Genomic DNA, 27315 nt, shown 5'->3' with positions numbered 1-27315 from the left:
TCCTTGGTTCAGTGGGCTCTGTACAGGGAGAAGACGGGAGACACTTCACCCACAACTCTCTTAATTTTTTGAGAGAGTGTGTCGGATTTTGGATCCAGATGTGTGCAGTCTGCTATCTGTACCAAAGGATGACACTGTTTTAATCCAGTTATGACTGGTGCCCTGACTGAGCAGCTGGATCTGATGCTGTTTTACTTCAGCTGTGTGAACGTGTGTCTGAAAGTCCCCACAATGCTGCTTTAACTCGGCTATGTAAACGTGTATCTGAAACTCCCCGCGATGCTGTTTTAACTCAGCTGTCTAAACGTGTATCTAAAACTCCCCATGATGGTGTTTTAACCCGGCTGTGTGAAAATGGAGCTCAGACTCCCCACAATTCCGTTTTTACCCAGCTGCCTGAATACACAGCTGTATTTCTTACACTCAGACTTTTCACCATTGCTGCATTGACAACATACACTTATGAGCTTGCACAAAACTGTTTTTCTCACAGAGACTGTTTTTAACAGTAACAACAACAATATTACAACAGCATTAAAAAAAACATAACATACAAATATGACTCATACCGGTTTCAGACAATAGCAGAACAAGGATGCTGTTTGACAGGCATGGCAGGCATCAGATAACGCACTCTTTTCCAGAAGCGTGATTTGTGTATGACAGCACAGCATGCACCCGCTGGCCACCTGAGGGGGGCACTCTTGCGAATTAGGTGTTGCAAACCTGGTGGAAGATGCTTGTATCCTTGTGGCCCAGTGTCCCCAAGCTGAATCAGAATTATACTCATGTCACTCTGGAACAGCACCTCGTGCAACCCCACCTAGAAACATAACTTTTATTATTATTATGTTATGGGCAGATTGGATTTTTTTTTTTTTGTACATTTTATCATCTGCTGTCATAAAATATATATTTTTTTAATATTACAGCCTTATTCCAAAATGGATGGAATTCATTTTTTCCCTCCAGATTCTTCATACAATACCCCAAAATGATGATGACAAAAGGTTTTTTTTTTATGTTTGCAAATGTCTGCGACAGCCTAGCGTCCTGTCCTGGGTGTACCCCACCTCGCGCTCTATGACTGCTGGGATAGGCTCCAGCCCCCCGCAACCCTTAATTGGACTAAGCGGTAGAAGATGGATGGATGGATGGATGTATTAAAATAAAACTAAGAAATCACATGTGCATAAGTAATCACAACCTTTGCCATGTTTCTACAACTTAACTGAAGTCTACTTAAGGTAAAATTAGTTGATTGGACATGATTTGGAAAGACACAGTGCATTTCAAAGCACAAACCAAGCATGAAGTCAAAGGAATTGTCTCTAAACCGCTGAGGCAGGATTGTCTTGAGGCACAAATCTGTGGAAGGGTACAGAAACATTTGTGCTGCTTTGAAGGTCCCAGTGAGCACAGTGGCCTCCATCATCCATAAATGGAAGAAGTTAGGATCCACCAGGACTCTTCCTGAAGCTGGCCTTAGTCAGGGAGGTGAGAAAATTAGAAAAGACATACTGTTGTCTGAAGAAGGGCAGTGAAACATCAGTACTGCTTTCTGTATCTTAATAAAGCTTTTTGCACATGAGCGTTCAGGTTGTGCAGATTTTTTGTTTTGATATCTTAGTCAAGGAGGTGACCAAGAACCTGATGGTCATGCTGTCAGAGGTCCAGTATTCCTCTGCGGAGAGAGGAGGACCTTCCAGAAGGACACCCATCTTTGCATCAATCCACCAATTTGGCCTGTATGGTAGAGTGGCCAGACTGAAGCAACTCCTTAGTAAAAGTCACATGGTAGCCCACCTGGAGTTTGCTAAAAGGCACCTGAAGGACTCTCAGACAATAAGAAACAAAATTCACTGGTCTGATGAGACGACCATTGTGCCACCCACTGAGTAGCCAATTCAACTTGCCAGGGCCAATTTAAGAGAGAGAGAGACAACACAGAACAGCAGCAGGGAAGTGCGTCTATTACAGTATTAGAGGTTGCATCTTTCGTGATTGTCCGGTTCAGCCAAAATCCAACGCTCACCAATGGACGAGAGTGTTGGCTATTAGTCACCCCTGTTAGGATCAGGTTTTTATTTTGTAGAGAAGAAGGATGGGACCCTCCACCCTTGCATCAACTTTAGGGGTTTAAATGCCATCACCATTAAGAACAAACATCCACTTCTCAACTCTGCATTTGACCCTCTGCATGGTGCAACTATATTCACCAAATTAGATCTTCGGAATGCTTATCATCTGGTTCACATCAAGGAAGGAGACAAATGGAAGAACATGTTCAATACACCGTTAGGTCACTTTGAATATCTCGTCAAGCCTTTTGGTCTCACCAACACTCTCGCCTTTCAGAACTTAGTTAATGAAGTCCTCCGGGACTTTCTCAACTGGTTCATCTTTGTTTTACTCAACAACAACCTCACTGGCTATTTGTTAAAGATGAAAAATGTGCCCTCCACCAAAAAGCAGTTTCATTCCTCAGGTTCATTTTTCAGGAAAACCAGATCAAACCAGACCAAGGAAAAGTCAAAGGAATCACAGATTGGCCTATAGCCACAACCTCAAACAGCTCTTGCAATTTTGAGGATTTTCTAACTTTTACTGTATATGTATTCGTAACTTCAATCAAGTCAAATCAAATCAAATCAATTTTATTTATATAGCGCTAAATCACAACAAACAGTTGCCCCAAGGCGCTTTATTTTTTAAGGCAAAAGCCATACAATAATTACCGAAAATCCCCAACGGTGAAAACGACCCCCTATGAGCAAGCACTTGGCGACAGTGGGAAGGAAAACTCCCTTTTAACAGGAAGAAACCTCCAGCAGAACCAGGCTCAGGGAGGGGCAGTGTTCTGCTGTGACTGGTTGGGGCTGAGGGGAGAGAATCAGGAAAAATACATGCTGTGGAAGAGAGCAGAGATCAATCACCAATGATTAAAAGCAGAGTGGTGCATACAGAGCAAAAAGAGGTGAATAAAAAGAAACACTCAGTGCATCATGGGAACCCCCCCAGCAGTCTAAGTCTATAGCAGCATAACTAAGGGATGGTTCAGGGTCACCTGATCCAGCCCTAACTATAAGCTTTTTCAAAAAGGAAAGTTTTAAGCTTAATCTTAAAAGTAGAGAGGGTGTCTGTCTCCCTGATCTGAATTGAGAGCTGGTTCCACAGGAGAGGAGCCTGAAAGCTGAAGGCTCTGCCTCCCATTCTACTCTTACAAACCCTAGGAACTACAAGTAAGCCTGCAGTCTGAGAGTGAAGCGTTCTATTGGGGTGATATGGTACTATGAGGTCCCTAAGATAAGATGGGACCTGATTATTCAAAAACCTTATAAGTAAGAAGAAGAATTTTAAATTCTATTCTAGAATTAACAGGGAGTCAATGAAGAGAAGCCAATATGGGTGAAATATGCTCTCTCCTTCTAGTCCCTGTCAGTACTCTAGCTGCAGCATTTTGAATTAACTGAAGGCTTTTCAGGGAACTTTTAGGACAACCTGATAATAATGAATTACAATAGTCCAGCCTAGAAGAAATAAATGCATGAATGAGCTTTTCAGCATCACTCTGAGACAAGACCTTTCTAATTTCAGAGATATTGCGCAAATGCAAAAAAGCAGTCCTACATATTTGCTTAATATGCACATTGAAGGACATATCCTGATCAAAAATGACTCCAAGATTTCTCACAGTATTACTGGAGGTCAGGGTAATGCCATCCAGAGTAAGGATCTGGTTAGACACCATGTTTCTAAGATTTGTGGGGCCAAGTACAATAACTTCAGTTTTATCTGAATTTAAAAGCAGGAAATTAGAGGTCATCCATGTGTTTATGTCTGAAAGACATTCCTGCAGTTTAACTATTTGGTGTGTGTCCTCTGGCTTCATGGATAGCTAAAGCTGGGTATCATCTGCGTAACAATGAAAATTTAAGCAATGCTTTCTAATAATACTGCCTAAGGGAAGCATGTATAAAGTGAATAAAATCGGTCCTAGCACAGAACCTTGTGGAACCCCATAATTAACCTGAAGAAGACTCCCCAATCAAGTCACTGCACCGCTCACCAAACTCACTTTCCCTAAATCACAATTCCTCTGGACTGCTGCATTAAATCAGGCCCTCCAGCAACCTAAACATAATTTCTCCACAGATCCTATTGTCATCCAACCTTACACTGACGGCCAGCTGGGCAATCAAGAACTTCAGGCAGTCAAGGAGCCATTAGAGAAGCGGAAGCACTGGTTTGAAGGTACCACCACTCCATTCATAATTTAGACTGATCAGAAGAATCTAGCCTACAATTGTTATGGTAGGGCAGGATTGAACCCAAAAATGTAGACACAGACCAGACAGGTGTAGGAAAAAAGGTCAATGATTTGTTTAACATATGCTGATGAGGCCAAAGGTAATAAGCAGACCAAATAGACAGGAGGACAGGATGAGAGTCAGCAGGGCACGCAAACATGAACAACACAGGAAAACTAAACTGAAAGGAATGCTATGAACCATAAAAACCCAGCACCTGAGAACCCCACAGTGTCAAACATAAGCAGTGACACAGAGGTGAGTAGACAAGTGACATGAGGTATGATTGGGGATGTGAAACAGCTGGGAGGAGGAACCGGTGACACACATGCCTACAAACACACAGAGGATCTGACTAAGAGTGAAAGAAACCACAAAGACCACCGGGGTGAGTAGAACATAAAATCACACCATCAATAATAATCAAACGAAGAGGTGAACCACAAAGTAACCAAGTAAAAAAAAAATCAAGGAAGAGAGGCAGAAAACTCCAGTGGAACTCAAGAATGGCTAAAATGTTCAAAACAGGAAAACAACATGACTAACAGATACAACCCCAATTCCAATGAATTTGGGACATTGTGTGAAATGTAAATACAAACAGAATACAATGATTTGCCAATCCTCTTCAACCTATATTCAATTGAATACACCACAAAGACAAGATATTTAATCTTCAAACTGATAGACTTTATTGTTTTTGTGCAAATATTTGCTCATTTTGAAAAGGATGCCTGCAACATGTTTCAAAAAAGCTGGGGCAGTAGTATGTTTACCACTGTGTTACATCACCGTTCCCTATAACAACACTCAACAAATGTTTGGGAACTGAGGACACTAATTGTGAGTGTCATGACTGGGTATAAAAGGAGCATCCCCGAAAGCCTTAGCCGTTCACAAGCAAAGATGGGGTGAGGATCACCACTTTGTAAACAGCTGCATGAAAAAGATAGTCCAACAGTTTAAGAACAGTTTCTCAACGTTCAATTGCAAGTAATTTAGGGATTCCATCATCTACAGTCCATAATATAATCAGAAGATTCAGATAATATGGAGAACTTTCTACACGTAAGCGGCAAGGCCGAAAACCAGCACTGAATGTCCATGACCTTCGATCCCCAAGCGGAACTGCATTAAAAACCGAAATCATTGTGTAAATGATCTTACTGCATGGGCTCTGGAACACTTTGGAAAACCACTGTCAGTTAACACAGTTCTTCGCTACATCTACAAGTGCAAGTTAAAACTCTACCATGCAAAGCGAAAGCCATACATCAACAACATCCAGAAATGCTGTCATCTTCTCTGGGCCCGAGCTCATTTGAAATGGACAGATGCAAAGTGGAAAAGTGTGCTGTGGTCTGATGACTCCACATTTCAAATTGTTTTTGGAAATCATGGACATTGTGTCCTCTACACCAAAGAGGAAAAAGACCATCCAGATTGCTTCTAGCGCAAACTTCAAAAGCCAGCATCTGTGATGGTATGGGGGTGTGTTAGTGCCCATGGCATGGGAAACTTACACATCTGTGATGGCACCATCAATGCTGAAAGGTATGTCCAGGTTGTGGAGCAACACATGCTGCCATCCAAGCAAAGTCTTTTTCAGGGACGTCCCTGTTTATTTCGCCAACACAATGCCAAGCCACATTCTGTACATGTTAAAACAGTGTGGCTTCAGAGTAAAAAGAGTGTGGGTACTAGACTGGCCTGCCTGCAGTCCAGACCTGTCGCCCATTGAAAATGTGTGGCGCATTATGAAGCGCAAAATATAACTGAGACCCTGGACTTTTGGACAACTGAAGTCGTACATCAAGCAAGAATGGCAAAGAATTCCACCTACAAAGCTTCAACAATTACTGTCCTCAGTTCCCAAATGCTTATTGAGTGTTGTTAGAAGGAACGGTGATGTAACACAGTGGTAAACATACCACTGTCTCAGCTTTTTTGAAGCGTGTTGCAGGCATCCATTTCAAAATAATCAAATATTTGCACAAAAACAATAAAGTCTATTAGTTTGAACATTGAATAGCTTGTCTTTGTGGTGTATTCAATTGAATATAGGTTGAAGGTGATTTGCAAATCATTGTATTATGTTTTTATTTACATTTTACACTATGTCTGAACTTCATTGAATTGGGGTTGTAAGATACGGATACGGGACAGACCACAAGGACAACTAACATAAGGACATAAGACACAGACTGGGGACAGACCACAACAACATTCAACAGCCAAAAGACTCAACTCCAGGCAGGCCAGCTGGTACTTATTCTTTAGACATTTTAATTTCACAAATGCATATTGACCTGGTTCCAAGAACACAAAACCCGATGCTTTGTCAGGATAGTTTTCAATCCTGGACTTATCCCGACTCTCGATTCCATCCTCCCAACAGTTTGGTCATGACGCACCTGATGTGGGACATCGAGAGGGTGATCTGGGAGGCACAACAACGTGACACAGATCCTGAAGGAGGACCTCCCATTCGAGTCTTCGTCCCACCTTCAGCCCATTTTGCAGTGCTTCAATATTCTCATTCCTCAAAAATCACCTGTCATCCTGGACTCCACCGCACGCTGGACCTCATCACAAGACACTTCTGGTGGCTCACTATCCAGGCAGATGTTAAGGACTTCATCAACACCTGTAGCATCTGTGCCAGGGGCAGACCCACACACTGTCCCCCAGCGAGCCTCCTACAGACTTTGCTCATACCGCACTGCCCCTGCTCACACATCTGCCTAGATTTCGTAATTCAACCCCCCCTCCACACACACACACACTCATGGACAAAATGTCATTCCTAACTTTGTGGACAGGTTCTTCAAAGCAGCACACTTTGTGGAACTGCCCAAAAGTGGAGACCGCTGACCTCCTAGCCCACCACCTGTTCCCCCTGCATGACATCCCATTAGACATTGTGTCTGACCGAGGTCCCCAATTCACCTCCCAGGTTTGGAAATCTTTCTGTGCTGCTCTTGGGGCCTCAGTCAGCGTCTCCTCCAGATTCAAATCTTGAGAGTTCTGTGGACCTCTTCTATGAACTCTGATCTTTAGTTCATTCCATAGAATTTATATTGAATTCAAGTCAGGTGATTGGCTGGGACATTCTAGCAGCTTTATTTTCATTCCCTGAACCCAATTGAGAGTTTCCTTGACTGCATGTTTGGGAATATTGTCTTACTGAAATGTCTACCCTCATTTCAGCTTCATCGTCCTGGTGGATGGCAGCAGATTTTTATCAAGAATGTCTCAGAACATTTTTCCATTCATCCTTCCTTCAATTAAATGAAGTTTGCCAGTGCTGTTTGCTGAAAAACAGACCAACACCATGATGTTGGTATGGTGTTTCTGGAGCCATTTCACCTCAAACTATGGTGTATACAGTGGGGCCAAAAAGTATTTAGTCAGTCCCTGATTGTGCAAGTTCTCCTACTTAGAAAGATGAGAGAGGTCTGTAATTTTCAACATAGGTACACTTCAACTGTGAGAGACAACATGAGAAAAAAAATCCAGGAAATCACACTGTAGGATTTGTAAATAACTTATTTGTAAATTATGGTGGAAAATAAGTATTTGGTCAATAATAAAAGTTCAACTCAATACTTTGTAACATAATCTTTGTTGGCAATGACAGAGGTCAAATGTTTCCTGTAAGTCTTCACGAGGTTTGCACACACTGTGCTGGTATTTTGGCCCATTGCTCCATGCAGATCTCCTCTAGAGCGGTGATGTTTGGGGGCTGTCGCTGGGCAACATGGACTTTCAACTCCTTCAACAAATTTTCTGTGGGGTTGAGGTCTGGAGACTGGCTTGGCCACTCCAGGACCTTGAAATGTTTTTATGGAGCCACTCCTTTGTTGTCTGAGTGTTGTGTTTGGGATCATTGTCATGCTGGAAGACCCAGCCACGTTGCATCTTCAATGCTCTCACTGATGGAACGAGGTTTTGGCTTAAAATCTCAAGATACATGGTCATGTTCATTCTTCCCTTATACCGATCAGTCGTCCTGTCCCCTTTGCAGAAGAACAGCCTCAAAGCATGATGTTTCCACCCCATGCTTGACAGTAGGTATGGTGTTCTTGGAATGCAACTCAGCATTCTTCTTCCTCCAAACACGACGAGTTGAGTTTTTACCAAAATGTTCTATTTTGGTTTCATCTGACCACATGATATTCTCCCAATCCTCTTCTGGATCATTCGTATGCTCTAAGGCAAACTTCAGATGGGCTTGGACACGTACTGGCTTAAGCAGGGGGACACGCCTGGCACTGCAGGATTTGAGTCTCTCTCTAAGTAGTGTGTAGCCTTTGTTACTTTGGTCCCAGCTCTCTGCAGGTCATTCACCAGGTCCCTCTGTGTAGTTCTGGGATTGTTGCTCACCGTTCTCATGATCATTTTTACCCCACAGGATGACATCTTGTGTGGAGCCGCATATCAAGGGAGATTATCAATGGTCTTGTATGTCTTCCATTTTCTTACAATTGCTCCCACAGTTGATTTATTCACACCAACCTGCTTGACTATTGTAGATTCACTCTTCCCAGCCTGGTGCAGGTCTACAATGTTCTTCCTGGTGTCCTTCGACAGCTCTTTGGTCTTGGCCATGGTTGAGATTGGAGTCTGACTGTTTGAGGCTGTGGACAGGTGTCTTTTATAAAGATAAGTTCCAACAGATGCAATTAACACAGGTAACAGGTGGAGGACAGAAGAGCTTCTTAAAGAAGAAGTTACAGGTCTGTGAGAGCCAGAAATCTTGCTTGTTTGTGGGTGACCAAATACTTATTTTCCACCACAATTAAAAATAAATTCTTTAAAAATCCTACAATGTGATTTTCTGGATTTTTTTTTTTCTCATTTTGTTTCTCATAGTTGAAGTGTACCTATGTTGAAAATTACAGACCTCTCTCATCTTCCTAAGTAGGAGAACTTGCGCAATCAGGGGCTGACTAAATACTTTTTGGCCCCACTGTATTTTGGGATCCAAAGAGTTCAGTTTTGGTCTCATCTCACCAGGCTATATTCTCCAAGTATTTCACAGGCTTGACTAAATGTGCAACAAACTTTAAACGAGCTTCAACATGTTTTTTCTTCAGCAACAGAGTCTTGTGTGTTGAGCGTGCATACAGGCCATGGTGGTTGAGTGCATTACATACTGTTTTCTTTGTTTTCTTTGAACCAGTTGCTCTGGTGCTCTCCACAAGTGGCCTTAGCTGTTGGTCAACTCTTCTGATCATTCTTTTCACTCCTCTGTCAGAAATGTTGCGAGGAACACCTGGTCATGGCCAGTTTATGGTGAAATGACATTCTCTTACTTCCAGATTATGCCCCAACACTGTTCACTGGAACATGCAGAGGTTCTGTAATGAATACCATCAGTTTGTTTTGGAACAATAAGGTTGCGAAGATCTTGAGAGAGCTCTTTGTTTTTACCCATCATGAAATGCTTCTTGGTAATGAGATGCCTTTTTATGGCCCATCTGTTGGGACTGGACCAGGTGACATTAATTTGCACTGAAAAGGGGGAGGATTGCTTTCTAATTTCTGACAGACTTCATCTGGTGTCTTGGCTTTCCATGTGTTTTAGCGCCTCCCTTTCTTCATGTGTTCAATACTTTTTCCTGTGTCATTTCATTACACATAACATAATTTCTGTACTTACCTGTACTTTGTATATGTGTTTTTTAATTGAGTTGTTGTGGTGAAAATTTCACCATAATTTTGGATTACAAAATTATTTCACCAAAACGTGGCAACCCTCCCGTATGAGATCACCAGTTCTGGGTCTGTGCAGTCTCTGCTCCCTTTGAAAAGTTTGCACAACAGCAATGCTTAAACCACAACCACTTAGTAATTATACAGTAACAGAGCCAAGTGTGTTGGCAGGATGGAAGGGAGAATTTTAAAAAAAATACAGTTAATGAGATTTTTTCTTCACAAGAAGTTCATTTGTGACTTTTCATGCACATAATGTGTATTGAGTGGCTTTTCAGCAGTTTTTGTTGGTGCAAAGTGGTTGACATCGGTCCTAATCATGCTGGAAACAAACTTAAACTGTTATGTCCCAGATTCAACCTGTGAATACTGCCCCTGACTTGGTGGAGCATTTGTAAGCCAAACAGGTGCTGTTATTATGCCTGCGTCATTTCACTTTCAAGTGAAAGTCAACACTGGGAACACCCAGGTCTGACCCAGGTCATCAGGAGAATTGTTAACATGTGTTGCCAAAATCCTACTGATCCTTTCAGATTGGAAACACCCATGGGTTTGACCACATCAGTCTGAATGTAACACATTTAAAATGTGCTAACAAATAAATAAGTGTCCCTCGTATTTAAGGTACTCGTACCTGCCAATCAAACCTTCCCGGGTTGTCCAGGGAGATTTGGCACTGGTCTGTGATCTCCAACCCAGACTGTGACGCCGGGAGGAGGATAACCATCAGCCTTCTGCTTTTCTTTATACGGGCCTCCACCAGCTCCAGGTGATCTATGAAGACACATATGTACCATCTCAGTCAACCCAGTCTCTGAATACATGTGCATTCTCAGTCTTTTCAGATAATTACACTCATGTGATTTTCACTCTGACTGCAATTGTTTGTCCAGGATAATCTTCAGATAAATGCTACTGGAGACAACCACCAGCTTTTTAAAAAATTATTATGTTTGTGTTATCTAACACATTGAGGTGTAACTGATTTTTTTTGTTACTGATTTAAATGATTTTGTGATAGTATGTGTTTTGTTCTGTTAGAAATAATATTGAATGATTGAATTCTGATCCTAAAACACATTATTTCAGTAAGACATTGCACCTGCAGCCGCACTGTTTGGTCTTGTGACACCAAAGACTAGCGAAACGTAGGAATCAGCGTGACATACTGCTAGAATGACTTTGTGTCAAACAAATATTTACTTCAGAAGGCTCAGCTACGGGCAGCGTGGGGGCTTATTGGTTAGCACTGTTGCCAGAAGGTCCCCATTTGTAGAATTTGCATGTGTCTGCCTGCAGTCATAAGGTGGTCTGGCTTCTTCCCACCTCCAAAGACATGCAGGTTAGATGAATTAAAAACTGTAAACTGACCGTAGGAGTTACTGAGAGTATGAATGTATGTGTCTGTCTCTATGTATCAGCCCTATGACAGACTGCCAGCCTGTCCAGTACCAGTACTGTGTACCTAACCTCTCACCCAGTGACTAATGGGATAAGATGCACCCTCCCTTCCCACACCTTTCCCACCATGACCCTTAACTGGACTAAGCAGGTTCTGAAAATAAATGAATGAATAAATCAGCTGCCACTTACATTTTGAGGAGCCATGACCTACAACATTTTGGGCATGTGGCAGATTTCTCTGGTTGTGATCCAGCATGGCAGTGCCTCATAGACCATCAGCTACTAAGAAAATTAGTGGCAAAGACTACCAAACCTTTTCTAAAAGCTTGGAATCTCAGCTTTTCAATGATATGTGATGGCCATCTGAGAAGAGTAGCGGTTACAAGTTATCGGACATAATGTAAGCTAAGGTTGAAAAAATTATGCATACGAATCAAAGCAGAACAGCAGAACAGCGAGATAACCGAAAATCTAGAAATGGTGTAATACCACGTGAGACATGAATTCCTTTGTTGTTGGGTATGGCAAATAGAATTTTGACATTGGTATTGTTGTAAAAGGTCAAGATCATGACTTTTTGGCACAGTCAATGGCGTTTTTGCACAAATTATATAATTTCTGTCTATTTCCCCCGGCAATAATTTTCTGAAGACAGATGAAAAGGTACTGTACACTGCAATCAAAAATCAGTGTTACAAGCTGACCCAACAGGGAGTGCAAGAGGTAGCAGACCTGTCGTCCACTCAGGAAGACGCTGACACCTGTATGCTACTCCATACTTGCCTGGTCACAAATCTGTCACCCTTGTGTCTAAAGACACTGATGTCTTAGTGCTAAGTCTGGCTACTGTTGATGCACTCACATGTCACCTGTTCCTGAAGACAGGGACAAAGAATTGCACTACTTAGATAAACATCTCACAACTCGCTAGTGGTCTGGGCTCACAATTGGGTCAGGCTTTGCCTAGTTTACATGCATACATAAGTGTATTTTCAGGTTGTAGTAACGTGTCAGCCCAAATGCTGCATTTACCCATAATGACGTCAAGTCACGAATGCCACGAAGTATACTTTCTTGGCCGCTGATCATGAATGTGATGATTTAAGGCAGAGTTGTCAGGTGTCCTCAGGAACTGCTGCAACCTGTTACCACACATTACGGTTAATGACATGTGTTGCTGACGAATTATCAGGAACCATTACGCATGATCAAGAATAATGTTGCGCGCTATTGCGTGTAACAGGACATCATTAAGTTCTGTCACGTTGTGAATGAGGCGAATTATCTCTACACACACCCCCATATTTATCCATCAGCTGCTGAACAATTCAGATTGCTCCAGTTTGCTCTTCAAAATACACAGCAGAAGAGCTTTGTGATTGCATGCTTAGGGCCCTGTCCCACTGGCATTTAGGAGGATTTGCGTATGGATTTCGAAAAAAATTGGTTCATATTCGCTTAACATCCGCAATATGAATACCTGAAACATGCTTGTATGAGTCGGCTGACACCCGCACACATCCACAATTATCTGCAGAGGCACGTTTTTCCGTTACCAGGATTTTTGAGCTGCACAAAATTTTGGCTGCGGATGACATCCGCCTTACATACTCCATACGTACTCAATACATACACAATACATACATATACATACTCAATCTATGTGTTGTATATTTGCCGTCATCTGCTGATATCCGCAATTGACAGGGATTTGCGGCTTGGCAGCGGACTGGGACACTACATGCGTTATACAACTGTGATTGTTCATCATATTGATGATTTCTATTAATTGTTAGCTTTCAGCCTGCCACACATTTCAGTAACTAGGATTCCAGGAAACTAAGTTCCACTGAATGTTCTGTGCAAGTTCCAAACTATTATTGATAAGACAAAACATGACCACATTTCTGAAATTTTCTGAATGCCATTCTATGAAGCATGACGCAGGGATATCCCAGGTAATCATGGCATGACGATATCTAGACTGATTGTTAAAAAAGTTTAAGCTTTCCGACTGAGGTATTTTCAGTCATTGATATGTTTGATAATATGCTAATAGGTCTCTACTGGTGGTTGGCTCTCACTGCGGTATTGTATCACTTCCTGTTCCGGAGCACAGCGGTGTTTTGCTGTATCTGTTAGCTGTTTAATCTGCGCAGTTAGATTGATCTAGTTAACTAGATAACGATTTGTTTCACAGTGTAATCTTCACGTGCCTTAACTAAAGCACTCCCTCTGCTGAATCACCTCTAAATTATTTACACATTATTCACTTTGTGTGTTTTTAGGAATCTGCTAGCTTAGCGCAGCTACTAGCTCTTAGCCGCTTTAGCATGGCGGCTTCTCCTGTCTCTCCCGCACTTTTCTGCTCTGGGTGTGAAATGTTTAGTTATTCCTCGGACTCCTTTAACAGTAATGGTACTTGTAGTAAGTGTAGCTTATTTGTAGCTTTGGAGGCCAGGCTGGGCGAATTGGAAACTCGGCTCCGCACCTTGGAAAATCCTACAGCTAGCCAGGCCCCTGTAGTCGGTGCGGACCAAGATAGCTTAGCCACCGTTAGTTCCCCTCCGGCAGATCCCGAGCAGCCGGGACAGCAGGCCGACTGGGTGACTGTGAGGAGGAAGCGTAGTCCTAAACAGAAGCCCCGTGTGCACCGCCAACCCGTTCACATCTCTAACCGTTTTTCCCCACTCAGCGACACACCCGCCGAGGAACAAACTCTGGTTATTGGCGACTCTGTTTTGAGAAATGTGAAGTTAGCGACACCAGCAACCATAGTCAATTGTCTTCCAGGGGCCAGAGCAGGCGACATTGAAGGAAATTTGAAACTGCTGGCTAAGGCTAAGCGTAAATTTGGTAAGATTGTAATTCACGTCGGCAGTAATGACACCCGGTTACGCCAATCGGAGGTCACTAAAATTAACACTGAATCGGTGTGTAACTTTGCAAAACAATTTTGGACTCTGTAGTTTTCTCTGGGCCCCTCCCCGATCGGACCGGGAGTGACATGTTTAGCCGCATGTTCTCCCTGAATTGCTGGCTGTCTGAGTGGTGTCCAAAAAATGAGGTAGGCTTCATAGATAATTGGCAAAGCTTCTGGGGAAAATCTGGTCTTGTTAGGAGAGATGTCATCCATCCCACTTTGGATGGAGCAGCTCTCATTTCTAGAAATGTGGCCAATTTTCTTAAATCCTCCAAGCCGTGACTATCCAGGGTTGGGACCAGGAAGCAGAGTTGTAGTCTTACACACCTCTCTGCAGCATCTCTCCCCCTGCCATCCCCTCATTACCCCATCCCCGTAGAGACGGTGCCTGCTCCCAGACCACCAATAACCAGCAAAAATCTATTTAAGCATAAAAATTCAAAAAGAAAAAATAATATAGCACCTTCAACTGCACCACAGACTAAAACAGTTAAATGTGGTCTATTAAACATTAGATCTCTCTCTTCTAAGTCCCTGTTAGTAAATGATATAATAATGGATCAACATATTGATTTATTCTGCCTTACAGAAACCTGGTTACAGCAGGATGAATATGTTAGTTTAAATGAGTCAACACCCCCGAGTCACACTAACTGCCAGAACGCTAGTAGCATGGGCCGAGGCAGAGGATTAGCAGCAATCTTCCACTCCAGCTTATTAATTAATCAAAAACCCAGACAGAGCTTTAATTCATTTGAAAGCTTGACTCTTAGTCTTGTCCATCCAAATTGGAAGTCCCAAAAACCAGTTTTATTTGTTGTTATCTATCGTCCACCTGGTCGTTACTGTGAGTTTCTCTGTGAATTTTCGGACCTTTTGTCTGACTTAGTGCTTAGCTCAGATAAGATAATTATAGTGGGCAATTTTAACATCCACACAGATGCTGAGAATGACAGCCTCAACACTACATTTAATCTATTGTTAGACTCGACTGGCTTTGCTCAAAATGTAAATGAGTCCACCCACCACTTTAATCATACCTTAGATCTTGTTCTGACTTATGGTATGGAAATTGAAGACTTAACAGTATTCCCTGAAAACCCCCTTCTGTCTGATCATTTCTTAATAACATTTACATTTACTCTAATGGACTACCCAGCAGTGGGGAATAAGTTTCATTACAGTAGAAGTCTTTCAGAAAGCGCTGTGACTAGGTTTAAGGATATGATTCCTTCTTTATGTTCTCCAATGCCATATACCAACACAGGGAAGAGTAGCTACCTAAACTCTGTGAGTGAGATAGATTATTTCAATTTTTTTTCAATTAATTTTATTTATTTAGCGCCAAATCACAACAAACAGTTGCCCCAAGGCGCTTTATATTGTAAGGCAAGGCCATACAATAATTACGTAAAACCCCAATGGTCAAAACGACCCCCTGTGAGCAAGCACTTGGCTACAGTGGGAAGGAAAAACTCCCTTTTAACAGGAAGAAACCTCCAGCAGAACCAGGCTCAGGGAGGGGCAGTCTTCTGCTGGGACTGGTTGGGGCTGAGAGAGAGAACCAGGAAAAAGACATGCTGTGGAGGGGAGCAGAGATCAATCACTAATGATTAAATGCAGAGTGGTGCATACAGAGCAAAAAGAGAAAGAAACACTCAGTGCATCATGGGAACCCCCCAGCAGTCTAAGTCTATAGCAGCATAACTAAGGGATGGTTCAGGGTCACCTGATCCAGCCCTAACTATAAGCTTTAGTAAAAGGAAAGTTTTAAGCCTAATCTTAAAAGTAGAGAGGGTGTCTGTCTCCCTGATCCGAATTGGGAGCTGGTTCCACAGGAGAGGAGCCTGAAAGCTGAAGGTAAGATAAGATGGGACCTGATTATTCAAAACCTTATAAGTAAGAAGAAGAATTTTAAATTCTATTCTAGAATTAACAGTCAGTAGTTTTATATCCTCATTGAAGACAACTTTGAATGCTGTAGCTCCTCTGAAAAAGAGAGCCTTAAATCAGAAGTGCCTGACTCCGTGGTATAATTCACAAACTCGCAGCTTAAAGCAGATAACCCGTAAGTTGGAGAGGAAATGGCGTCTCACTAATTTAGAAGATCTTCACTTAGCCTGGAAAAAGAGTCTGTTGCTCTATAAAAAAGCCCTCCGTAAAGCTAGGACATCTTACTACTCATCACTAATTGAAGAAAATAAGAACAACCCCAGGTTTCTTTTCAGCACTGTAGCCAGGCTGACAAAGAGTCAGAGCTCTATTGAGCCGAGTATTCCTTTAACTTTAACTAGTAATGACTTCATGACTTTCTTTGCTAATAAAATTTTAACTATTAGAGAAAAAATTACACATAACCATCCCAAAGACATATCGTTCTCTTTGGCTGCTTTCAGTGATGACGGTATTTGGTTAGACTCTTTCTCTCCGATTGTTCTGTCTGAGTTATTTTCATTAGTTACTTCCTCCAAACCATCAACATGTCTATTAGACCCCATTCCTACCAGGCTGCTCAAGGAAGCCCTACCATTAATTAATGCTTCGATCTTATATATGATCAATCTGTCTTTATTAGTTGGCTATGTACCACAGGCTTTTAAGGTGGCAGTAATTAAACCATTACTTAAAAAGCCATCACTTGACCAAACTATCTTAGCTAATTATAGACCAATCTCCAACCTTCCTTTTCTCTCAAAAATTCTTGAAAGGGTAGTTGTAAAACAGCTAACTGATCATCTGCAGAGGAATGGTCTATTTGAAGAGTTTCAGTCAGGGTTTAGAATTCATCATAGTACAGAAACAGCATTAGTGAAGGTTACAAGTGATCTTCTTATGGCCTCAGACAGTGGACTCATCTCTGTGCTTGTTCTGTTAGACCTCAGTGCTGCTTTTGATACTGTTGACCATAAAATTTTATTACAGAGATTAGAGCATGCCATAGGTATTAAAGGCACTGCGCTGCCGTGGTTTGAATCATATTTATCTAATAGATTACAATTTGTTCATGTAAATGGGGAATCTTCTTCACAGACTAAGGTTAATTATGGAGTTCCACAAGGTTCTGTGCTAGGACCAATTTTATTCACTTTATACATGCTTCCCTTAGGCATTTTCATTGTTACGCAGATGATACTCAGCTTTATCTATCCATGAAGCCAGGGGACACACACCAATTAGCTAAACTGCAGGATTGTCTTCCAGACATAAAGACATGGATGACCTCTAATTTCCTGCTTTTAAACTCAGATAAAACTGAAGTTATTGTACTTGGCCCCACAAATCTTAGAAACATGGTGTCTAATCAGATCCTTACTCTGGATGGCATTACCCTGACCTCTAGTAATACTGTGAGAAATCTTGGAGTCATTTTTGATCAGGATATGTCATTCAATGTGCATATTAAACAAATATGTAGGACTGCTTTTTTGCATTTGCGCAATATCTCTAAAATTAGAAAGGTCTTGTCTCAGAGTGATGCTGAAAAACTAATTCATGCATTTATTTCCTCTAGGCTGGACTATTGTAATTCATTATTATCAGGTTGTCCTAAAAGTTCACCGAAAAGCCTTCAGTTAATTCAAAATGCTGCAGCTAGAGTACTGACAGGGACTAGAAGGAGAGAGCATATCTCACCCATATTGGCCTCTCTTCATTGGCTTCCTGTTAATTCTAGAATAGAATTTAAAATTCTTCTTCTTACTTATAAGGTTTTGAATAATCAGGTCCCATCTTATCTTAGGGACCTCATAGTACCATATCACCCCAATAGAGCGCTTCGCTCTCAGACTGCAGGCTTACTTGTAGTTCCTAGGGTTTTTAAGACTAGAATGGGAGGCAGAGCCTTCAGCTTTCAGGCTCCTCTCCTGTGGAACCAGCTCCCAATTCAGATCAGGGAGACAGACACCCTCTCTACTTTTAAGATTAGGCTTAAAACTTTCCTTTTTTCTAAAGCTTATAGTTAGGGCTGGATCAGGTGACCCTGAACCATCCCTTAGTTATGCTGCTATAGACTTAGACTGCTGGGGGTTTCCCATGATACACTGAATGTTTCTTTCTCTTTTTGCTCTGTATGCACCACTCTGCATTTAATCATTAGTGATTGATCTCTGCTCCCCTCCACAGCATGTCTTTTTCCTGGTTCTCTCTCTCAGCCCCAACCAGTCCCAGCAGAAGACTGCCCCTTCCTGAGCCTGGTTCTGCTGGAGGTTTCTTCCTGTTAAAAGGGAGTTTTTCCTTCCCACTGTCGCCAAGTGCTTGTTCACAGGGGGTCGTTTTGACCGTTGGGGTTTTTCCGTAATTATTGTATGGCTTTGCCTTACAATATAAAGCACCTTGGGGCAACTGTTTGTTGTGAGTTGGCGCTATATAAATAAAACTGATTTGATTTGATTTAATACTTTGTCCAAGACTGTCTTGGGTTTAAGGTTTTCTGTGTTTGATATTATCACTCCTTGATATGCTTATTCATGTTCTCATACATTATCCAAGAGACTTAAGATTTTCTGAATGTGATATTATCACTCATTGACATATTTGATAGTTTGTGTATTATCCATGACTGACTTAAGTTTAAGGTTATCTGATTGTGGAATTATCGCTAATTTGAATGTCTACTGATTTGCCAATATGCTGTCCAAGATGGTCTTAGACTATTGTCTAATTGTGGTAAATATGTGTCTTTTCGTTGTATGCTATGTACAGAAACCAAACATTTGCAGCAACTGGCATTCAGGTATTGTTGGAGTAAAGCTAAGATTTCGCTATATCTGCAGTTTTGTGCTTTATGGAGATGTGACTCTGTGGATCGATACCGGATTCTGCTGGCAGGCTTCCAAATTTCCAGAGTGGACCAAGATGCACAAAATGAAGGGTGGTGGAATCAGGTTTTTTGTCACACTGGCTAGTGTAACGATGTGACAGTGATCCAACATTGAAAAATGTCAGCTACTTATTTTATAAACATTATCCAATCTAGAGCCCGTGGGTCCCCAATGACAATTCACGACCTATATATACACTCAACAAAAATATAAACGCAACACTTTTGGTTTTGCTCCCATTTTGTATGAAGATGAACTCAAAGATCTAAAACTTTTTCCACATACACAATATCACCATTTCCCTCAAATATTGTTCACAAACCAGTCGAAATCTGTGATAGTGAGCACTTCTCCTTTGCTGAGATAATCCATCCCACCTCACAGGTGTGCCATACCAAGATGCTGATTAGACACCATGATTAGTGCACAGGTGTGCCTTAGACTGCCCACAATAAAAGGCCACTCTGAAAGGTGCAGTTTTATCACACAGCACAATGCCACAGATGTTGCAAGATTTGAGGGAGCGTGCAGTTGGCATGCTGACAGCAGGAATGTCAACCAGAGCTGTTGCTCGTGTATTGAATGTTCATTTCTCTACCATAAGCCGTCTCCAAAGGCGTTTCAGAGAATTTGGCAGTACATCCAACCAGCCTCACAACTGCAGACCACGTGTAACCACACCAGCCCAGGACCTCCACATCCAGCATGTTCACCTCCAAGATCGTCTGAGACCAGCCACTCGGACAGCTGCTGGAACAATCGGTTTGCATAACCAAAGAATTTCTGCACAAACTGTCAGAAACCGTCTCAGGGAAGCTCATCTGCATGCTCGTCGTCCTCATCGGGGTCTCGACCTGACTCCAGTTCGTCGTCATAACCGACTTGAGTGGGCAAATGCTCACATTCGCTGGCATTTGGCACGTTGGAGAGGTGTTCTCTTCACGGATGATGCGAAGGAGATGTGTTGCACTGCATGAGGCAAATGGTGGTCACACCAGACACTGACTGGTATCCCCCCCCCCCCCCCAATAAAATAAAACTGCACCTTTCAGAGTGGCCTTTTATTGTGGGCAGTCTAAGGCACACCTGTGCACTAATCATGGTGTCTAATCAGCATCTTGGTATGGCACACCTGTGAGGTGGGATGGATTATCTCAGCAAAGGAGAAGTGCTCACTATCACAGATTTCGACTGGTTTGTGAACAATATTTGAGGGAAATGGTGATATTGTGTATGTGGAAAAAGTTTTAGATCTTTGAGTTCATCTTCATACAAAATGGGAGCAAAACCAAAAGTGTTGCGTTTATATTTTTGTTGAGTATAATAATCATTGTATGTTAAAGAAACCTGAGTGGGAAAATGAATAAAAAAAAAATAGAGTGAATTAGCAGTAAACCTTGAAAATGTTATCATCCTGGCTAAAAGGTTGCAACTTTGACCTTGCACTACAAAGTTATTGTTAGAATTGAATATTTCACACCCAAAAACTTAGGAATCCATGTCTCATTTGTTGTTATACTATTTTTAGATTTTCAGGTATCCCAATGTGCTGATTTGGTTTGTACGGATAATTTTCTCAACCTTAGTTTACATTATGTGCAGCAATTCGTAACAGCTACTCTTCTCATATGGCCATCACATATCACTGAAAAGCTGAGATTCCAGTCTTCCAGAAAAGGTATGGTAGCCTTTCCCACTTTTTTGATAGCACTTTCCATATTTTGAGGCCCTGGTTGATGGTCTATAAGTGGTGAAGGATCCCAGTAAGTGGAGGAAGTCAAGAAGACGTCAACGTTTCATGTGGCTGTGGCAGATAGATGTTTACTGTCGAGAGGTGGGGCTTAACCAGATTTTTGCAAGGGTGGTCAATATTCAACTCATTGATGCTTTGTGCTGTGAAAGTGGCAATAAGCAGCACCAGCACATGCTTCCAGAATTCACCTGATCTGACTTTGACAGCTATGATGGTCTTTTGTATATACTGGCCAACTCTGCAATGACAATTGGCCAATTATGCAAATCCATGTGTCAGTGTCCTAGTACAAAGGACTGAGGGGTGCATTGTCCCAACATTTTAAATCAGTGATTCTCAAACCAGGTGCTCAAGGAACACCTAACCTACAGACTTTCCATCTCTCCCTGCCTTAAAGCAAACCAATATAATATATCCACGTGTCGAAATGTCCAGGATGTTCAACAAGGTCCTTAATCCCCTAGTTGCTCCCAGTGTGTAGTGAGTACCTTGTATGGCAGCACCCTCACATCGGGGTGAATGTGAGGCATTATTTGTAAAGCGCTTTGAGCATCTGATGCAGATGGAAAAGTGCTATATAAATGCAGTCCATTTACCATTAACCATTCAACTTGTAAATATTCAAAATCACAAGGGTGTGGTCAATATTTCATTCATGTAATGGCTATCACAGTTTTCATATTTTTGCAGATATTTGTAATAAAATGCTCAGCCCTCAACAACAACTAGCAGCAGGGCTCTGGTGGTGAAGGTCTGAGGAAAGACCAGAATGAACCAATGATATCATATAGAAGCAGGATGTGAAAAGGAAGAGAAAAATATTGTGAAAACTCATTATGTTTTAGCTTTTTACAATGTGTTGTAGTAACTAAATATATTTTTACACTGGGTGGGCATTTCAGCAACTTTCATAGAACAAAGGGGTAGGTGTGTATGCTTGCGGGGTGGGGTGGGTGGGGGGTGTTCTGACATGTAATTACAGTGTAATTCTTAAAATTCCTCCAAACTTAACCTTTGTCATCACACTCAACCCAAACTTAATGGCCCCTTCACTTATAACACGAAGATGGGCGAAAGAAACAGAAACCGTCCGAAAAAGAAAAGGGCGCTAAAAACCAAATTGGCGAACTGCAAAAAATTCCACCTGCTGTCAGACAGGCATGAACGATCCCGCAGCGACAGTTTCATGCACACTCGTGTGCGCATGTACAAACACAGTGTGAGGACGTGTGAGCTGTGATACCACATCACACTCACACAGCAGCAGCAGCAGCAATCACATGCTGGACACGTGCATAAATCAACGAAAATGTGCTTGGACAAAATAGTAAGAGAGAGTACAGAACATTGTAAGAACATTGAATGTACTGTTTAAATGTAAGACATGTTACTGGTAATGATTCTGTTCTCACTGTAAAAAAAAGAACCAAAAAACATCCCACAATGTTTAACACTTAATCGTGAACACATCAGCAGCTCTGTGTGTCCAGCTGTCCGGCATGTGGAGTGTTGAGAGGTGGATGGTCTACTTGACACGATATGTGTTCTCCAGCTGTGAGTAGCGAAGACACAGCGCTGAGATGCCACGGCTCCTGGCTGACACGCCCACCTCTCCAGTCTAGATCAAAGCTGGAGAACGCATATCTGCCATCAACTGTCAACACGCCACAGCAATGCACATGTGTGGCGGGCTCTTATGAAGTGCTGATCATTGTCAAATTAGTAGTATTAATAGTATTATTTATTGTTCTTTGTTTTCATTTAACATGTGTTCACCCTGTCAGTATCAGCTGAGAGAGTGAGTCTGAGCTGGATACACCCCCATGTCTGGAGAGTGAAGCAAAGCCATCACACATGAATGAGCTCACGCTGTTGTCCTCTTATGTAATTTTATATTTTACCACTGTTTCCTTTCATTGAACACCTCGCACGTCTTGATGGGTGGTCCACAGCTCTGACAGGCCGTCAGCTGTGTGCGCGAGCCTGTCACATGCTTCGACTTGCATGGGCATGCAGCTGCAAGCACCTGCACGTCTGGTACTACAGCTGTAATGATCATATTGTCCCATATACATTGTGTAATGAGAGGAAATGTGTTACATGACGTCCATCATGGACATGACAGGCAGTCCAGATGTGCACACTGCACTGGACAGCGGTCACACTGCACTCTGGAGACCGTTGGAGCATTTTCCACCTCAGTCACACCTCCACAATGTTGGATTGTGGTTTGGGGGGCGACATGTAACACACTGGCACGCCATTTGTGTGTGTGTGTGTGTGTGTGTGTGGTGGGGGGAGCACTGCATACTTGCACATCATTTCATTTGTGTCAGGGGGAAGCATGGCTTAAGTGTTGCTCGGGGGAGGGCACACACACCACACTCTTGCACACCATTTGTGTTGCTTGGGGGAGGGCACTTTCGCGGGGCACTTAGAAAGTGTGGGGCCATTCGTACAGCCAGCTCGAAAGTGGTAGCCTGCTCTCTACTTTTGTGCTGTGAGTGTGAATAGCTCCACCTTTTCTAAGTGCCCTGCGAGTGGTGTTGGATGTTCGTGGGTGGCACCTGGAGTCCGGCCGAGGGTAGGTCGAATGGCTACTCACCTGGCATTGCCATCAGTTGACCGCTGGTGTGAAGGCTGCCTCAATGATGCCATTCGGCCAGGGTTCAACAAGGCCGATGATTTTGAAAAGCCCCTCGGCTGCGGCACAATATGTCCGAACTGCGTTCGACATGACGTGCGAATGTTGCAAGCACGATCAGATGGCAGTGCGACCTCATCTTGGCTGTCATTTGAATGGGTTTCCGGCATGAACAACACACGAATGTAGAGTGCATGTGCTGTGGCCGAATGGCTGTGGTTGTGTGCTGTACAAGGCAGTCGAGGCGGCTCCAAAATTTCACAAGTGCCATTCAAATGCTCCTTCGTGTGCCATTCAGCCTCAATCGTGTTATGTGTGAAGGGGCCCTAAGGGACCATACTTGATCTCTGAGGGCAATTGCATAAACGTTTGTCACTTTTAACACTCTTTGCATAAAAGTATTTGCCAAATGTATACATTATGTAAATATTTAAACTGATTTAACCACATCTGGATTCATTTTGAAAACTATAGATCTGACCTTCTCCAGGTACATCATCCCTCCCTTGTATGAATAGTCGATAGCCACACTCTTTCTCAAGAACGGAGGGCAACATCTTGGTGACAAAATGGCAGAGTCTCTCTTCACAGTCCTTGTCTGAACTTGGCATCTGGTAGACAACGTAGGCATCGTAAACCTTTCCATCTGGGGGAACAAACACAATGCAACCGTTGAGTTGCTGAGTTTCTGAATACATTTAGTGTGTGTGTGTGTGTGTGTGTGTGTGTGTGTAAACATGTCTGTTTTCTTAAATTCAGCCAAAAATCACAACAAGAAGTTTCCCAATTCTTCATCTGATAGTGTTTCAACAGCCACTAAAGATGTTCCCTCGAACACTGCAGCTGCTGGATTTAGCTTCTTCAGTTTATCGGCCCAAAGCCAATTTTAACTTAACTGATACCACGTAAGGTGGCAAAAGAACAATTACAATCCAGCCTCAATGTACCACGGTCTACACAAAAATGTATGATAACCATCCAAGGGTGGAAGCTAAAGCCAGGCACGGGTCAATGAAGGATTGCAATTTCATCATCTTCCAGTCAAAGGCCAATGTCAGTTTGTACAGGGATTAAAAATGAAAGTTGATCCAACTTTGATAAAAAGTGAAGCAAATTATTGGTTACACTAATATTAATAAATAGAATTGTTTTGACTGAGTTGAATACTGGGGAATTCTTTCAACAAAACAGATCAAATCTAGGCTTGCATATGTGATGTACCTTCTGGAAAATTGTAGCTGACCTTTCACGTTTTCTTTTTAAAAAGTCCTTCTCTATACCACTTCATCATGAAGCTGTATAACTGGTGACACAAAATTCAAAACTTCCACTATGTGCAGTTTGTCCAGTTGCAGCCACAGAAGCCTATAACTTCTTCAGGGTTGTCTGGGTGTCTTTCCTAACTTGTCTCCTTCTTGCACTGTGCCTTAGTTTTTGAGAACTGTCTACTCCACACAGATTTACCATAGAGTACCATACTGTTTGTATTTCTTCATAATTTATGAAAATAACATCCAATCGGTGTCTTGGAAATGTTCATGTATCCATCCCCTGACTTGTCTGAATAAGACTGGATGTAAAAGTTTATATCTGTTATATTAAACAGTGCACTTATGTATTCACAGAATCATTTTGGCTTTTATATTTTTATTTCTTTTAATCCATGATGTAGTGATTATTTTTTATTGTGAGTTTAAAGGGAACAATTTTACAAATTTTTATATAAAATGCCTGGATTTGTTTTTTAATGTCCTAAAAAAAATTCAACATGTAAAAGCTCAGGGAGTTCACAAACTTTCAAACAGCGTTGTATATCTTACTGCAGTGAGCTGAAATATAAAGTGGCATTGTTTTCTTTCTTATCTCTAGATATTAGAGGAAAAAGACAACCAGAGCAGTCTCTTGTAATTCAAAACTGTATATGGGGACATGATTGGGTACACGTTACAGTGATGGGCTTGAGACCAGAGGATTACACGTCAAGCAGGAAAACCATCAAGAACATTTAAGTGTTGTGGCAAGCTGCACCTCAGTCAAACACTTTTGGTAGCCATCAGCAAGCTTCTTGCATAATTCTGACTAGACATTTGAACACTCATCTTAGCAGAATTAATAGAGTTCATTTAGACTGGTTGGTTTCCTGGCATGAACTTGGCTTTTACGCATAGATCACAAATTATAAATGGGGTTGAGGCCAGGGCTTTGGGAAGGCCATCCCAGAAGTTATCTTAATGTTAGTCTTCTTTATCCAACACACAATCACTTTTGGTATGTGTTTGGGATCATTGTCCTGTTGAAACACCCAATTTTGGTCAAATTTCAACAGTCTAGCTATTGATTTGCAGTGATGTTGAAGAATTTGGACTCAGTCCATCATTATTCCATCCACTTTGTGTAATGCACCACTGGCAGCAAAACAGCCCCAGAGCATGATGCTACAACAGCCATACTTGATAGTTGATACATAGGTTGGAACCTTAGGTTTGAAAGCCTCATGTTTAGTTTTCAAACAAACCACTCTGACTATAAAACTTGCTTATATACAGATTTCAGTTGCACTTGATGGTGTCAGCTTTGGAGCAGGGGCTTCTTTCTTGGTTAACACCCTCTCAGTCCATGCCAATGTCATACTTGCTGATGTTCCAGCAGTTTCCAGTTCATGGCAGGCCTTCCTGAGTTCTTCCTCAACATTCTAACCACTTTTCTTTGGTCTTTTCCAGACCTTGGCAAAGTGGTGACACATCCAACTAACTTGTACTCACATTTGTAGTTGTACTTATTGTTTGAAGTGATGATCTTAATCTACAGTTGTTTCAAAATGGCTCCAAGATACTTTCCCAACTTGTGTAAATCTACATTTCTCCTGCTTAGAGCTTCACTGAATTACTTGGACTTTCCAATTGTTCTGGGTATTGGTCAGTTCAATGAGTGCTGTTAAATACCTTTTTATGGTGGCAAAGAGAAACGACCAGTTGTAGTTGGCATTGTCATGTTAAAGGCCATTGTAGAACCTTCAGCAACACTTATTAAAATGTCTAAATGAATGTATGTATATATGTGAGCCTGTACGAGGTCTATTAGAAAAGTATCCAACCTTATTATTTTTTTCAACAACCATATGGATTTGAATCACGTGTGATTGCGTCAGACAAGCTTGAACCCTCGTGCGCATGCGTGAGTTTTTCCACGCCTGTTGGTTGCGTCATTCGCCTGTGAGCAGGCTTTGAGTGAGGAGTGGTCCAGCCCCCTCGTCGGATTTTCATTGCCAGGAAATGGCGGAATGATTTGGGTTTTTTTCCATCAGAATTTTTTCAGAAACTGTTAGAGACTGGCAGCTGGAAACCATTAGAAAAATGTATCTGGCTTTCGGTGAAAAAGTTACGGGCTTGGTAGAGAATAAGGAGTGTTACTGTCGCTTTAAGGACGGCCCCCAGCGGCTGTGGGGCACGCCGCGCTCCGAAGCTGCCATCGACAGGCTGAACGACCATTTCATTTCTAAACGGATGGCTGTCTGGATCCGTGACCATCGTGTGCCATTTCTCTGGTTATCACAAGAGCTGGACATCAACCATTTTCCGGCAGATTTCACTTTTAACAAGAGATTTTGTCATGGAAAGCCGAGCGGAGGCTTCGCGCATCATGATGGATTCGCTACTGGAGCGAGACAAAACCACCTCCGTTTTGGTCTCACAGGACGGCTTTGAGATGGCTGTCAGTGGTTTTTCCATCAAGTGATTATCCAA

At 42.1% G+C, this 27315-nt stretch overlaps 1 protein-coding gene across 1 annotated transcript in view; it reads right to left on the bottom strand.

Moving 5' to 3' along the window:
- Positions 1-574: 574 nt before the first annotated feature.
- il1rl1 (interleukin 1 receptor-like 1) overlaps positions 575-27315 on the bottom strand; it is a 51394-nt gene continuing 24653 nt past the window's right edge. The window contains exons 8-10 of the mRNA XM_034186068.1: positions 24054-24218; positions 10663-10802; positions 575-823 (exon numbers count right to left, since the gene is read on the bottom strand). Coding sequence (XP_034041959.1) covers positions 575-823; positions 10663-10802; positions 24054-24218 — 554 coding nt within the window. The remainder of the gene's footprint in view (positions 824-10662; positions 10803-24053; positions 24219-27315) is intronic.

Source organism: Thalassophryne amazonica, chromosome 14 (assembly GCF_902500255.1).
Source record: "Thalassophryne amazonica chromosome 14, fThaAma1.1, whole genome shotgun sequence".
Classification (NCBI taxonomy): domain Eukaryota; kingdom Metazoa; phylum Chordata; class Actinopteri; order Batrachoidiformes; family Batrachoididae; genus Thalassophryne; species Thalassophryne amazonica.
Note: the sequence above shows the minus strand (reverse complement) of the source record. Positions and strands in the feature narration are given on the sequence as shown.